Raw genomic sequence first — 15,119 nt, 5'->3', positions numbered from 1 at the left:
TCTTATTAAAACCATTTCCCATTTTATAGTGTCCAATTTCAATATCAGTTTGAATGTCTCTTTCAATATGTCGACATCATAATATAGACTAGACGGATTTATGAAAAAAAGGCCATGTCTAAGCTTCTAGGTGCATTTTGGGGTAAAAGTTGTAAAGTTAAAGTAAAAGAGCTGCATGTATATACATGATATATAAATGCTTGTTCAAAGAAATTGTCCAAAAATGGCAATTTGGCGGCCATTTTGTTTATGCTAATTAGAAGATCAAAAACTCAAAATTCGGCTTGGCGACCGGGTTAATGGCATTCAGCATACCCTAGTTATGTTAAAAAGTGAGGTTCCCAACTTTTACCCAAAAATGCACCGAACATTCACATTTCTCAGAAATCCGTCTGGTCTATCTCTCTTTCTCTCTCCCTCACCCTCTCCCTCTCTCGTGTATGGTGTGTTGGGAGCAACAATTATACATACAGTTTAAGGTCAGTCAGCCAGTATAATGCTCTTGTGAAAAGGAAGTTTATCTCAGCAATGTCACCCTCAAATATGTAGGGAGGAAAGAGTGTCGTGTGGTCGATAGTTTGATAAGGTTGTCTGCAGTTACATCATGTGTAACTTCGAATGCGGCACTTGTGCATCAAGTGGCCGCAGAAACCATGTCCTGCTCGGATTCGATTAAGGGCCTTCCAAGTTTTCAGAGGCAGATCAAAACCATCTGGCTTCACTGTTGGGTCAAATTTTTTTTGTTTTTTTTTTGTGGATGGTTATTTCATTCCTCACCTTCCTCCAAGCCACGATACCGATGTGTTCTGTAAGGGTGGTGGCATATGTCCAAAAAGTATTTCAGGAGACCATATAGCGAGTTGGAAGACTCATTATGTCTGGATGACTTCTCTTTCTCAGTGATGTCTGGGGAGAGGGGTTGGGGATGGAGGGAATTGACCAGCACAGGTAACAATTGAATTGGTGTATATGTCAAGGTTCCAAAGATGACATGCATGCTGAATCCAGCTGCACATCCACGTTTGGAATGAGCACTTACAGCCCAGGGAGGTGCACAGTACACCAATGCCATAGCTGAGGTGCCAAGCACTCCCACTTTTCCAACCCAGCTCATTCCAGCAAATTTTCGCACTATGTCACCCCGTCCCTTATAATTCGTAGCTGTTTTTCAGAGTTGCCCGTGGAAAGTCAATGTGCGGTTGGTCGCGTGTCACATCGAGGTGTGTTTGGGTCAGATTGCTGTGTACTTTTTCACCGCAAAAGTTGATATTGAGTTTGGCATGTGCTTTGTGCTTGTCTAGACGAAACTCTGAGCCAACTGACTTTATTTTGGCTTGGCCGCACCCTCCACTTTCAGAGACATTCAGCCATTATTGACAAGTCCGACATCAGCACCTTTTTAATCCCTCGCAAAGTCTTTGTCTGTGCAGTTACTGCCAGATCATTGGTGCATACAAATTTCCTTGAAGAGGTGTCAGACATGTCACTCGTACACACGTTAAAAAGTATCGGGACGAGGATGCTTCCATGCGAGAGGTCGTTATTTAAGGTCCTTGATTTGGCAACTTTGTTCTGAAGGTTGGTCATTCTCCATCACATTTGAATGTTGGCTCAAGAGCCACTTTTGAGCAATTATTGTTCCCAGCTGATGGAGGAAGTCTGGAGGGATTCCATTTTTTCCGGCAGTCTTCCCTCGCATTGTTACGGCTAGGGTGTAACTGAGTTCTTCAGAAGAGAAGATGTCCGAGAGTTCAGAGGATTCCAATCAACTGGCCATCGACTCCCGAGATTGCCGCCTGATGTCCTTCTTGTGACGCTTGTCGAGTGGCCTCTTCGTCGATGGATTCATGGCCTCGACAGCATTAGTCGCACCTAGTTTTCTTAGAAGCCCAAGCTTGTCATTGGCTTGAGTGCAGATGTTGATGTAACGACAGGATTGGGAATCTGTTAAACTCAGTGGAGAGCTCTTTCCTTTGGGTTTGTGTTCATTTTGCCACAACGATTTGCTTAGAGCATTAGAAGGATCTTTTTTCCGGTGGATATTAAATGCTTTTGTAATGCGTTGCTTGCAGCCATTAACACGCACGGCTTGTCGAGTGTCATCCCACTCCTGCAAAGCAATTTCAAACTAATATGGGTTCTACATGTCTAGCGGCAGAGTATGTGAAATCATGGTCAACTTGGGGCAACTTTCGACAAGTTGATGTGTTTCCATTTGCAAATTTCCACTCTTATTGTAATTTTAATTTCATGCTTGAGGGAACAAAATACATAATGTGCTTTGGAATATTTACTTTTGCTTTTAAAATTGGGTGCAAATTAAATAAAATGCCTGCTCCTGAGGAAATATAGATTTAAAGAGCAAGATAAATATACGTAAAGTGGCATTTGAAGATCCTCGGGTGGTCTGAGAAATGTCATTAAAGAACTACAAATATATAACAGGATTTCAAGTGTACGCTCTCATATTGAGACAAAACAGTTCAATTTTAAAAAAAACCTTGAAACAAAAATAAGATCTTCTTTCTAATTATATACCGTATCGCTATGTATTGAAAAATAAACAAGTACAGATACATTCAAAGTACCCCATGCCAAATAAATAAATAACATTGCCAGGCAATGCCACCAGGCAGCACATAGAGACATATTGGGAGGGAGAGGTGTACAATAATTGATTGATTAATTGTGTAATTAAAACAAATAAATAATAATCGTAAAAAAAATTCTTAATCAATTGGCTAATAGCATACCTAAACCACCGGTGTTTCATCCGGATTGGTAACTTTCATAGAATCAATTAAATAATGAATTAATCGAAATAAATAAATAATTGTTCACCGCACCTTTCCTATGCCATCACCGCATGACATAGTGCTGCATAACGTCTCATTGCCGGGCACGGAAGGGGGCCGAGAAGTTGAAATTGATGTTGAGCACGCTGAAAGGGAGTACTCAGTTTTCACTCTGGTTGTTTGTTTGTTTTCTTGGTTGTTTGTTTGTCCGGGCGATATCTCAGCCATCCTTTGAGCTAGGAAGCTGAAATTTCGGCACAATAGTGAGCAAGTCCTTTGTCCAAAAAATTATTTTTTGTTTTTTGATTAATCAATTAATTGAGGAGTTATTTAATTATTAGCGATTAATTAAGTACTTATTTAATTAATCGAATTTCCTTTCTCTTCTGACCATTAACTCAGGCACCTTTTGAGTTAGGAAGCTGATATTTGGACATGCCAATGACCAGGTGATTTGGCTGCAAAGGCTATTTTTGATTTATTAATTAATCAATTAATCGATTAATTATTTAATTTTTGGATTAATGACTAAAAAAATTTTTTTTTAAAGTTACAGATTCTGATGAAATGGTGGTGGTTTAGGTGTTCTCTGACCGAATTGATTAATCATTTATTTTTTAATGATTATTATTTATTTATTTTCATTATTAATCATTTATTTATTTTCTTTCTCATTTGGACAATATCTCAGGCACCTTTTGAGCTCAGAAGCTAATATTTGGACATGAGAGTGACCAAGTGATGTGGCTATCAAGGATATTTTTGATTTATTGATTAATCATTTAATTGATTAATTATTTATTGATTAATCAATTAATTTTTATTTTTTTATTAATGACTTATTTAATTAAATTTCTAAAAGATACATCTTCGGATTAAGCACTAGTGGTTTAGTTATGCTATTAGCCAATTGATTAAGAAAATATTTTGTGATAATCTTTTATTGATTTTAATTATGCAATTAATCGATCAATTATTGTACACCTCTCCCTCCCAATGCAATCTCTATGAGCTGCACCGCGGTATTGCCGGGCGCCAGAGGCCAGAGGTGCCCCGGCAATGCCACGCTGTAGGACATTTAATTATTTGGCATGGGGGCGGTGTACTTTGAATGTATCTGTACTTGTTGATTACTTGATTAATCAAGAAATAATTAATCGATTAATTGATTAATCAATAAATCAAAATTACCCTTTTTAGCCGCATCACTTGGTCACTGTCATGTCTGAATATACCGGCTTCCTAGCTCAAAAGGTGGCTGAGATATTGCCTAGATGAGAAAGAAAATAAATATGTGATTAATAATGAAAATAAATAAATAACTAGAACGGGCACTCGGTAGAGCGCATACCTTCGCCGCAGCTACTGTTCTGTACTTGGCATGGGAGTGTAGGGAACAGAACAGTGAACAGTTTGGTGCTGATTTCATGCAAATCGGATAAGAATTGACCGAGTTATGACAAAAAACGCACATTTTGCAAGGTCGTGACCCCCCTGACCTTTGACCCGATTGCTCCCAAAATCTAATCAAATGTGTCCCGTATAATAACCAATCATCCCACCAAATTTCATGCAATTCGGTTGAATACTTTTTGAGTTATGCGAATAACATACACACACACACACACACACACAGACATACAAATAAATACACAGCGATCAAAACATAACCTTCCGCTTTTGCGAAGGTAATAATCATAAATCATAAAATTATTAATCAAATGGCTAATAGCATCCCTAAACCACTGGTGTTTCATCTGGATTGGTAACTTTTATAGAATCAATTAAATAATTATTTAATCGAAATAAATAAATAATTGATTACTTGATTAATCAAGAAATAATTAATCGATCAATTGATTAATCAATCAATCAAAATTACCCTTTATAGCCGCATCACTTGGTCACTGTCGTGTCTGAATATATCGGCTTCCTAGCTCAAAAGGTGCCTGATATATTGCCCAGATGAGAAAGAAAATAAATACGTGATTAATAATGAAAATAAATAAATAATAATCATAAATCATTAAATTATTAATCAATTGGCTAATAGCATACCTAAACCACCGGTGTTTCTTCTTCTTTTGGGTTTTATGGCATTTTCAGAGCCGTGAGGCTCTATACACACCAACCACCGGTGTTTCATCTGGATTGGTAACTTTTATACAATCAATTAAATAATTAATTAATCGAAATAAATAAATAATTGATTACTTGATTAATCAAGAAATAATTAATCGATTAATTGATTAATCAATAAATCAAAATTACCCTTTGGAGCCGCATCACTTGGTCACTGTCTTGTCTGAATATATCGGCTTCCTAGCTCAAAAGGTGCCTGAGATATTTCCCAGATGAGAGCGAAAATAAATAAGTGATTAATAATGAAAATAAATAAATAATAATCATAAATCGTTAAATTTATTAATCAATTTGCTCATAGCATACCTAAACCACCGGTGTTTCTTCTTCTTTTGGGTTTATGGCATTTTCAGAGCCGTGAGGCTCTATACGCACCAACCACCGGTGTTTCATCTGGATTGGTAACTTTTATATAATCAATTAAATAATTAATTAATCGAAATAAATAATTAATCGATTAATTGATTAATCAATAAATCAAAATTACCCTTTAGAGCCGCATCACTTGGTCACTGTCATGTCTGAATATATCAGCTTCCTAGCTCAAAAGGTGCCTGAGATATTTCCCAGATGAGAACGAAAATAAATAAGTGATTAATAATGAAAATAAATAAATAATAATCATAAATCGTTAAATTATTAATCAATTTGCTAATAGCATACCTAAACCACCAGTTTCATCCAAATTTGTAACTTAAAAAATATGAATTAATTCAGTAATTAATTGAATAATTGAATTCGGTGCCTGGGCGATGACGTCATACAGGATGGAATAAGAAAGGAGCGCTGTCCAAAAACTTTGGCCTTTCTTCAACTCTTCTAGTGGGGCGGCTTAGCCCAAATATTCAAAAGAATTGTGCATTTTGTGATACAAGCACCAAATTTGGCACAAATGTACATTAATATGTTGCGAACATTTTCAGATATTGGGCCACTTGAAATTCCGTAAATTTTTTTTTCAAATTTTTTCAAATTTCGTAATTTCAAATTTTTCGGGTGACACCGTCACAATTTCGGTCTTCGAGGCCGGCCGATAGGCAAAGTGTGACCGGAAGGGACGAGGTTCTCCTGACCACGTGGCCCTCGATCTGGGAAGCGAGAGGCGTTCCATTAGTGGACGCGCCCCTCACGCCCGACTTTTGGGCGGCCCCGGCAGGCCGTTTGTTTTGACGTTCCGTGACAGGCCCCGCACCCCCACCTCCGGGCCGACCGGAAGCTTGTGCTGAGTACATCATACCTGAACAACTCAGTGAGGCAGAACACAGCAGTGCACACCAGGGTGACCCCTTCAGTGCATAAACCAATTAACCTGTCCACTGCAGGGCATATAGAAATGAAGTTATTTTCTGCATATAATAATAATATAAGTTCAGTTCTATATAACAATTTCTGTTATCACCACTACCACTACAACTAGCACTACTACAAGCTTTGTCTGGAATTTTGTGGACTAACAGACAAACAGACATACAGACAAGCTGGGATCAAAACATTACCTCCTTCCACCATTGAGTGTAGAGGTAAACATCATGGAAATTATATCATGCCCTAGATTTAATTCATGCTTACCCGTGTATTTGCTTCACTGGTTCACAAGGTCTTTTGCATACATGTAATTCAGACTCTCGTCTTCATTGCTGACCACACAATGTTCGCAACATATTAATGTACATTTGTGCCAAATTTGGTGCTTGTATCACAAAATGCACAATTCTTTTGAATATTTGGGCTAAGCCGCCCCACTATATCGGCCGGCCTCGAAGACCGAAATTGTGACGGTGTCACCCGAAAAATTTGAAATTACGAAATTTGAAAAAATTTGAAAAAAAAAATTACGGAATTTCAAGTGGCCCAATATCTGAAAATGTTCGCAACATATTAATGTACATTTGTGCCAAATTTGGTGCTTGTATCACAAAATGCACAACAGGTTTGCTATGCTGCTACACTATTCTGAGCATCCGATTCTGAGAAAGTTTTGAACGGCCCCTTATATTGCCACACAATCACGTGCAATGCAGGATTAATTTCTTAGCTTTTGAGGAAGAACATGTATATGCACTCACAAACAAAATTGAACTTATGTTCAAGTAAATAAAGGACAGTTATAATTGTTGTTCTAAATTTGTGACCTTTGCAGATGTAAAGGACTCCTCAGTGATGATGCAAGATGACATCTTCGGACCGTTGACGTGCGTGGTCCCTTTCGACAACGAGGACGAGGTGGTGCGAAGGGCCAATGACGTCCGATACGGGCTGGCAAGCGTCGTGTGGTCACGTGACGTAAACCGCGTCCACCGAATGGCTGGGCTGCTCCAAACGGGTGTGGTATGGACCAACTGCTGGTTGGTGCGCGACCTCAACCTGCCCTTCGGCGGAATGAAAGCATCGGGTTTGGGCCGTGAAGGAGCTAAAGATTCCTTTGAGTTCTTCACTGAAGTTAAAACTGTCATTGTGAAACACTAAGTAGCAAACAGTTTGTTCTTTCCTCGGACCATTGGCTGCTAGATACTAGATACCAAAAATAACGCCATTACTATGACACCATGTTGATGACATCCTCATGATGACGTCACAGCTATCTCCACCACTATGTCGTATGCCTTTCGGAACTTGATTTTGGTTGTTGTTGACAACACTAGAAACATAATCATTAGGAAGACAAATTGCAAAATAATGATTAAGCAATATGACGATTTGAAATATTTTGGAATGATCCTTCCTGGTAACGCTCTTGTAAACGTGAAAGATGCCCAGTGTTTGTCCAAATAAAACAGGTCGAGTCCAGAGGTTGTTCCCAGATTACTTTTTATCATGTTGTCGCTCTCACAATGTTTTCTTGTTCTTCTCCTGTTCTTGGGTGTTGTGTCTATTTCAGGAACGTTTGGCAGTATTTTCACGATCCGTGTCCTGCCACTGTATGGACCAATTTGGACCCTGTAGGCCACTGCGAGGGCCAGGATGTGGTGGTGCTTATGTCCTAAATTAGCAAGGATATCCTTGTCTGCAACTCTACAAGGGCCTACAGTTTGGCATTATTCTTCTTTTGTTTGAGTACAAGATCGAGGCTCGTGTAAGAGCTAACATCGATCACAAAAAAAAAAAAAACGGACACACAAAACATACAATAAAGGGAGCGGGAGACAAGATGGGGAGAGAGAGGGAAGCACACAAGTACAACATTTGAGAGCAGGGACATCGGGAGATCTGTGGGAGGGAGAGGGCTTGGGAGGAGGAGGCGTGGGAAGGGGGATGGGGGGTGGGAGAGGTAAAAAAAAAAACACATGGACACAGCTAGGGCTTCCAGGAAAGAAGTCGGTATTTCAGAAAAGTGGATTTGGGGTGAATTAACGGGGGTAGAAAAGATCAAGGTTTTGGATGGGGGAAGATAAGAGATGGTGGTGAACAGCTGTTTTGAAGACCTGGAGGGAGGAGTGGGATTGAAGAGAATGAGGAGGTTGTTCCAGAGGCGGGAGAAAAGAGGAATGAAAGAATGAAGGTGAGCAGAGAGTGGTGCTTCTTTCATCCTTCGCATTGAGAATCAGTTTGAGATGAGGATTCGACTGGAGTTGATTTGGGCAGGAATTTGGAAACTCTGCGACTTTGGACTCTGTGGTACCTTTAAGGTTGACCAGCTAATTATATAAGTGGACGGAACTCCTGGCGTAAAGTCCATCAGTTGGACGGCACACCTCGTGATATAATACCCCAGATGTGCATCGATCCGACAGTTTGGAGGGTCCGGAATCGAATCCAGTCCGACAGTTTGGCGGGTCCGGAATCGAATCCAGTCCGATAGTTTGGCGGGTCCGGAATCGAATCCAGTCCGACAGTTTGGCGGGTCCGGAATCGAATCCAGTCCGACAGTTTGGCGGTCCGGAATCGAATCCAGTCCGACAGTTTGGCGGGTCCGGAATCGAATCCAGTCCGACAGTTTGGCGGGTCCGGAATCGAATCCAGACTACACAGCTCAAAAGTTAGTGTGTTACCTCTGCACCATCCTGTCGAACTGCAGATGTATGCAGGTATGCAGGATGTATGCAACCTTCTTAATAAGAAGACTATTCCTTGAGTTTCTGTTCCGGCGCTGATATTACAGGAACAGCGTCTGAAGCACCCCAGGTAGTCTTATCAAGTTATCAGGTAAAGACAAAGGACTTCTTCTGTGAGCTTTATAGCTCCCTATTCCTCTCGGACTATATCCGCCATCATATCCATAAAATGGCAATGATATCCAATTTTGAGGGTGAATAATATGTTTGAGCAATGAGCAATGATTTCTATTTTGTAAGGAAAGTTGAAATCTTACACCCTGGAGCCATCTTGAAACCTGCCGAGTCCAAACATCACCTTTATGTCGTTCCTTTGGCTCTACAGAGCACGGAAATGTTCAAACATTGTTGAATGAAGAGCAAAAAAGCATCACAATTCCTGGTCATCTGAAAAAAAAAATAGATTTATTATTGCAGAAAATGGGAAAAATGGTTTTGCACACAGGGTGTTCCAATAAGAGCATGGTGCTACTGCAAAAACAGAAGAGCCGAAGCATTATCTTTTACAGATATAATTTTAAAAAAAAATACCAAGTACTTCTAACATGGTGAATCTCAACCACGGAAAGCAATGGAAATCCAAATTTGTGATGCACAACGTAAACAGACCGCACTGGGACACTGCTGTTGGATTTGCGGTCTCTCGTGTAAGATTTGAAACTTCAGGAGCAAAGCAGATTTTATAAATAGGAAACATTCAAGGCCACTGTGTGACTGTTAAACACAAAGTTAGCAGTCATTGAGATCTACCATATCGATGGAGTGTCGGTGCCACCAAAGCCGTTCCTGGGCGAGGGTTACCCTGGGTGGTTTGCCATTGCCTTCCCAGGGAAGGGATTCGGAATTTGTGGAGCCGGCAATAACTCGCCTGCTATTCACGAAGGACACCATTGGATCTTCAACAATCGGTGCTGGCAAACGGGTCCTCCGGGTTAACGTCCAGATCTGAGGGACCACGCACACATTGATGCCGTGTCCTGAATGCAAAACACCAGTGTGGCGGTTTATGGCTGGGAAGGGATTCAAACCCAGGCTAGTTAGCTTCGAGGTGAGTGCTCAAACCTCATTGGCGAATGAAGAACTTGTCTTGCTGGTGAAGGCTAGTGTCGATCTGCCTAGATGGGCAAAGGATGAAAACAAGAGGATGTTCATTCGAAGTATGCCAACCACCGTGACATGCGAGGAGAAGCTGACATTTCTGGCGTTAACACTTCATCCGAGATATTACCCCACACACAAGAAGCGGAAAGCAAGGTTAAGCATTTGGTTCACTTCTGTCTGTCTGTCCGTCCGTCCGTCCACAGACGTCGGTTTATGATCGAGGAACAACTTGATTTCAATATTGAATGTTATATTTTGAACTCGTATTGGAACAGGAATAGGAAAATGCACTTGCTGTTCAACAGTATTTTGGCTCTGAATTCATCCCGATTGCACATGCTCAGAGTAGTGAGATTTAAAAAATTTACTCTGTCTAAATTTTTTTTAGCCTGGTGTTGGTCTTAGCAGTTAGGGTGCCGGCTTGGGATCCTAGGATCCTGAGTTTGAATCTCAGGTCGATCGCTGAATTAACGCCAGGGGGTTGACTCAGCCTGTCATCCCTCCGAGGTCGGCAAATTTGAGTACCAGCTTGCTGGGATGAATGATACCGGTGTGTACCCCGATTTAGAATAGGTACACCGTATCCCTGTGCATCGTAAGAGGCGACCAAGGGTTGGCGTCAGGAAGGGCATCCGGCCATAAAAACATTGCCTCAAACAGGGAACCATGATTGTCATGGGGCCCGCAAGGCTAACCCCTGCTCTAGCGGGGAAAAATGGCCTTAAAACTATCATTCATTCATTTTCATTCATTCATTCATTCATTCATTGTCCGGCAGTCAAACAAAATTTAAAATCATTCCAAACAGGAAACTACTGTTTTAAGGATGTCATAAAGGACACAAAGAAGAAGCACAAAAAACTTATGTAACGTGTTAGATGAGGTGGTGTAAAAGCCACTGCGACAATGGTGGTAAACTTCCGGAATTACATTTTTCATACGACCTTTACAATCTTATTTTATTTCAATTTATTTACATACTTGAAATACTGTGTAACACAAATCGTCTTCTTAACGCTTTCGAAAACCTCCAGTTGTGCAGTACTTATACATATTAAATAAGGTGGTGTATAAGACTGCATGGATGGTGGCTAAACTTCCGGAATTTTTATACGACCTTTAAAATCATCATTATATTACCTCCGCCACCGAAGTTGGATGGAGGTTATGTTTTCACCCCTGTCTGTTTGTGAACAAAATATCTCAAAAAGTCGTGGACGGATTCGGACCAAATTTGGCACAGATGTAGCGTATGTGACAAGGACGAAATGATTAGATTTGGTGAAGATCCGGATTCGGATCCGGCTACTAGAATTTTTTAAGTGATTCTTCACCATTGGGAGATCGGGCCATAAACGATGCACAGCAGGATATCTCAACAAGTTGTGGACGGATTTGGACAAAACTTGGTGGACCGGTTAGGTGTCTGACAAGGAAGAATTGGTTCAATTTTGGTGGAAATCTGAATATGGATTCGGATACGAAAATTATTTAATTTCTAAGTGATTCTTCACCTTTGAGAGATCGAAGGAAAAGCGATTATATAACATGATATTTTAAAAAGTTATGGTCGAGTTATGACTAAACTTGGCGGATGAGTTTGTCTGGTGACAAGAACAAGCCGATTAGATTTTGTTTCAGGTCCGAATCCAAATCTGGCCTATCAGTGGGATAGAAAACAAATAGTTCAGCCTGCCGGAGGTATGTGCTCCACCGAGTGCCGTTCTAGTTTCAATTGAATTATATATCTGTTTGAATGAAGTGTCAGCTTCTCCCCGCTTCTCAAGGTGGCTAGCCTACCTGAATAAACGTGCTGTTGGTTTCATCCACGACACCGACCGACCTCTAGGCTATCCAGGCAGTCCTGCAAGCGACTGTTTCAATTAAAACTGAAGCTAATTGTTATTGCTAACGGTTAAGCTCACCATTAGAGTGTTACATGAACAAGCAGTTTGGCCCCGAAATGTTTGAACGAATGGAATGTTATCCTGGCTGGTGCATCCATTTATATATTTATTAATCTCAACGAAAAGGATGGCTTTACTTTATTCATAGTCTCATGATAGTTGCAATTCTGGGCATTAAAGGTGAAACACATCACCCAGAATCCATTTGTAAGATATAAATTCTTCTGAAAAACAAACAAATCACAAACCTTTCGAATTATTGCATCGTTAAAACCCAAAAGGAAAAAGATTGTCTTAAAAATCGCGGTTTCTTCAATCATTGCTTTCGTTCATCGTTGGGTGGTTTTCGAGGACGTTTGAAAGCCAAAGCTGGTCTTGTATATCAATGTTGCTGAAGACAGTCATCAAGGTTGAAGACTGCTCCATAATCTTTTTATAAACGTTCTTCAATCCCAACCCCATTGTTTACGTGTGTCTGTTGCTCGGGATTGTTAGAAGGTCCACGTACACCTTTTGGTCACTCCTTTCCCCCACAGGATGAAATTTTACGCCGGTTTCAGGATCCAGACAAAGTCATTGAGCATTCTTCAAAATGCGGTGGATGATACTCAAGCAAGGTTCGGTTTGAGTAAAGACCACAGTGGCCAGTTCCACTATGCACTCGAGGAGATATGTTCATTTTGGGCAACCGTTCACCGACTCCTGTGAGGTTTCCTTACCAAGAGCGTTCAACGGGCCACAACCGCCAGGACCAGCACACAGGCTACTTCCCTCGCTCAAGTACTGCTGCACCGCATGGTGGATGGCGGACTCCACCAGCCGTTTGCTGATCTTCTTCAGTTCTGCTTCCTCTTCGGCCTTCCTCTGGCTTTGTTCACCTGCAAGTATAACACATTGTGAGTGAGCACTCCTCAACCTCTCACCTTTAATCCTATAATGCACTGTAATTCACCATTCAGCTCACAACAAGAGTTCGTAGGTTATAAGGAATTACAAGAAACTTCAATGACGGGGGAGGCCATTAGGCCCATCGAGCGTGTGCAATATCCAAGTACTCCCCTGTCCTCTCTACTACTCGATACCTATCTAACTCAAATTATACATATGCAACTCGAATTTTACATTTCTAACTCAAATTTAAAGCTATCTACAGTTTCTGCCGCAACTACCTTTCCAAAGAACCTTTTGAGGGTCCGCCATTACTCGTTTTTTGTTTTGTGCACAGAATCGAGACTCGTGCAAGAGCGAACACATTGAACATGAAAACATGCACAGACACAGAAAACATACAATGAAGGCAGCGGGAGACAAGAGGGGGAGAGAGAGGGAAGCACACAAGCACAACAACAGCAGAGAGCAGGGATGTCGGTAGATCTGTGGAAGTGGGAGGGCCTGGGGAGGAGGGAGGGTACAGGGTATACAGCAAATGAACACTTCTAGGAATTTCAGGAAAGAAGTTGGGGATTTAAAGAGGTGTATTTGGGGTGTTTTAACTGGGGTAGAAAATATCAAGGTTTTGGATGGGGGAAGATAAGAGATGGTGGTGAACAGCTGTTTTAAATACCTGGAGGGAGGAGAGGGATTGAATAGAGTGTGGGAGATTGTTCCAGGCGTGGGAGAAAAGAGGATTTAAAGAGTGAAGGTGAGCAGAGAGTCTTGATTTTGGCAGTTTCACCAGAAGAGGGTTGCTGACAGATCTTGTGTATCCTGCAGGAATATTTGAGGGGCAGAGCAAAGACAGAGCAGGCGGAGCAAGGCTGGAGAGGAGTCGGTAGAAGACAGAAGGACCACCAACCTGCCTGCTGTGAGAGAAAAAAGGCCCTCAGAATCAGCTTCATCGCGAGATATACCAATGATTCTGAATGCTTTGGTTTCAACCGCGTGAAGCCAAGCTAGGTGTGAGGCAGGAGCACCAGCCCAGAGGGGAGAGCAGTATTCCAATGAGCTGCGGATGAAAGCTTTGTATGTGGTGAGGAGCTCAGAAGTGCCCAGAAAGGACTTCACATGACGGAGGATGCCCATTGCCCAGTCAGTGACTGGCTTTGGAGGCCAGCTTGGAAATGTGGTTTTCCCAGGAAAGATCAAGGCAGATAGTGAGACCCAAAAGCTTGAGTGACAGAACTTCTTGGAGAGGATTGTTGAGAAAGTAAATGGGAGGGTTTTTCAGACGGTGTTTTCGGAGAGACATAGTAAGAGTGTGAGATTTGTCAGGATTGAAAGACATGTTACACTTGTTTGACCAGTTTGTGATATTGTCCAGGTCTGCAGAGAGTGAGGAGGCTGCAGACTGCCGATCTGAGGGATGAGGAATGGAGTGGCAGAGAGTGAAGTCATCAGCAAAGAGAAAGAGAGGATTTTCCAGAGCGTCGGAGAAATCATCAATGAAGATAAGAAAAAGCACAGGGCCCAGAACACTGTCTTGAGGAACTCCAGCCTGAACAGGAAAAGGAGATGAGAGAATTCCATTCAGGGCCACCCGTTGACTGTGACCAGAAAGGAAGTCTGCAAGCCATGCGTGGAGGTTTCCATGGATACCATAGGAGGAGAGTTTGGTGAGCAGAGCGGGGTGCCAGACCGTATCGAAGGCACGTGATATGTCAGGGGAGACAGCTCTGATTTCCTGTTTGGCATTGAGGACCTCCATCCATTGTTGAGACAGCAGAAGCAGCATGTCCAGAGTAGAATGACCTGGTCTGAATCAAAATGGATTATCCGAGATCAAGCCATTGGAGAAGAGGAATGATTTGATGTCAGAAGCGATGATGGATTCCATGACCTTGCTGATTATTGGGAGCAGGCTGATTGGTCTGTAGTTGCAAGGATCTGTTTTTGCACCTTTCTTGTGTAAAGCGGTAATGTTGGCTGATTTCCAAGCAGATGGCAGATGACCTTGAGCAAAAGAGAGGGTGAAAAGAATAAAGAGAGGGTGACATCGAGAGGCAGAGCAGGATTTTTGCACCCGTGGGCTGATGCCGTCTGGTCCAGTTGCAGAATCAGAGTCGAGGTTTGGCAGAAACTTTTCCACATTGTCAGGAGACAAGGGCACAGAGTCCAGGAGCAGCTGGGTTCGACTGGGTAAGGTGGGTACAGACAGAGATGGGTTTGGGACACAAGATTTTGAG

The 15,119-nt window shown here is 41.7% G+C and overlaps 1 protein-coding gene and 1 long non-coding RNA gene across 6 annotated transcripts in view; one reads left to right on the top strand and one right to left on the bottom strand.

Moving 5' to 3' along the window:
* The window catches only part of ALDH8A1 (aldehyde dehydrogenase 8 family member A1), a 50,684-nt gene extending 42,960 nt beyond the window's left edge, over positions 1–7,724 (top strand). For all 5 annotated transcript variants that reach the window (XM_078767687.1, XM_078767686.1, XM_078767685.1 and 2 more), the window contains one exon: positions 7,078–7,724. In XM_078767687.1, the coding sequence (XP_078623813.1) occupies positions 7,078–7,403 (326 nt within the window). In that variant the 3' untranslated portion in view covers positions 7,404–7,724. The remainder of the gene's footprint in view (positions 1–7,077) is intronic.
* A 1,651-nt stretch (positions 7,725–9,375) lies between these two features.
* LOC137439045 (uncharacterized) overlaps positions 9,376–15,119 on the bottom strand; it is a 49,261-nt gene continuing 43,517 nt past the window's right edge. Inside the window, exons 2-3 of the long non-coding RNA XR_013621248.1 lie at positions 12,717–12,875; positions 9,376–10,104 (exon numbers count right to left, since the gene is read on the bottom strand). This is a non-coding gene — a long non-coding RNA (uncharacterized LOC137439045). The remainder of the gene's footprint in view (positions 10,105–12,716; positions 12,876–15,119) is intronic.

Source organism: Myxine glutinosa, chromosome 13 (assembly GCF_964187855.1).
Source record: "Myxine glutinosa chromosome 13, kmMyxGlut1.1, whole genome shotgun sequence".
Lineage (NCBI taxonomy): Eukaryota > Metazoa > Chordata > Myxini > Myxiniformes > Myxinidae > Myxine > Myxine glutinosa.
This window is presented reverse-complemented; position numbering and strand designations above follow the sequence as displayed.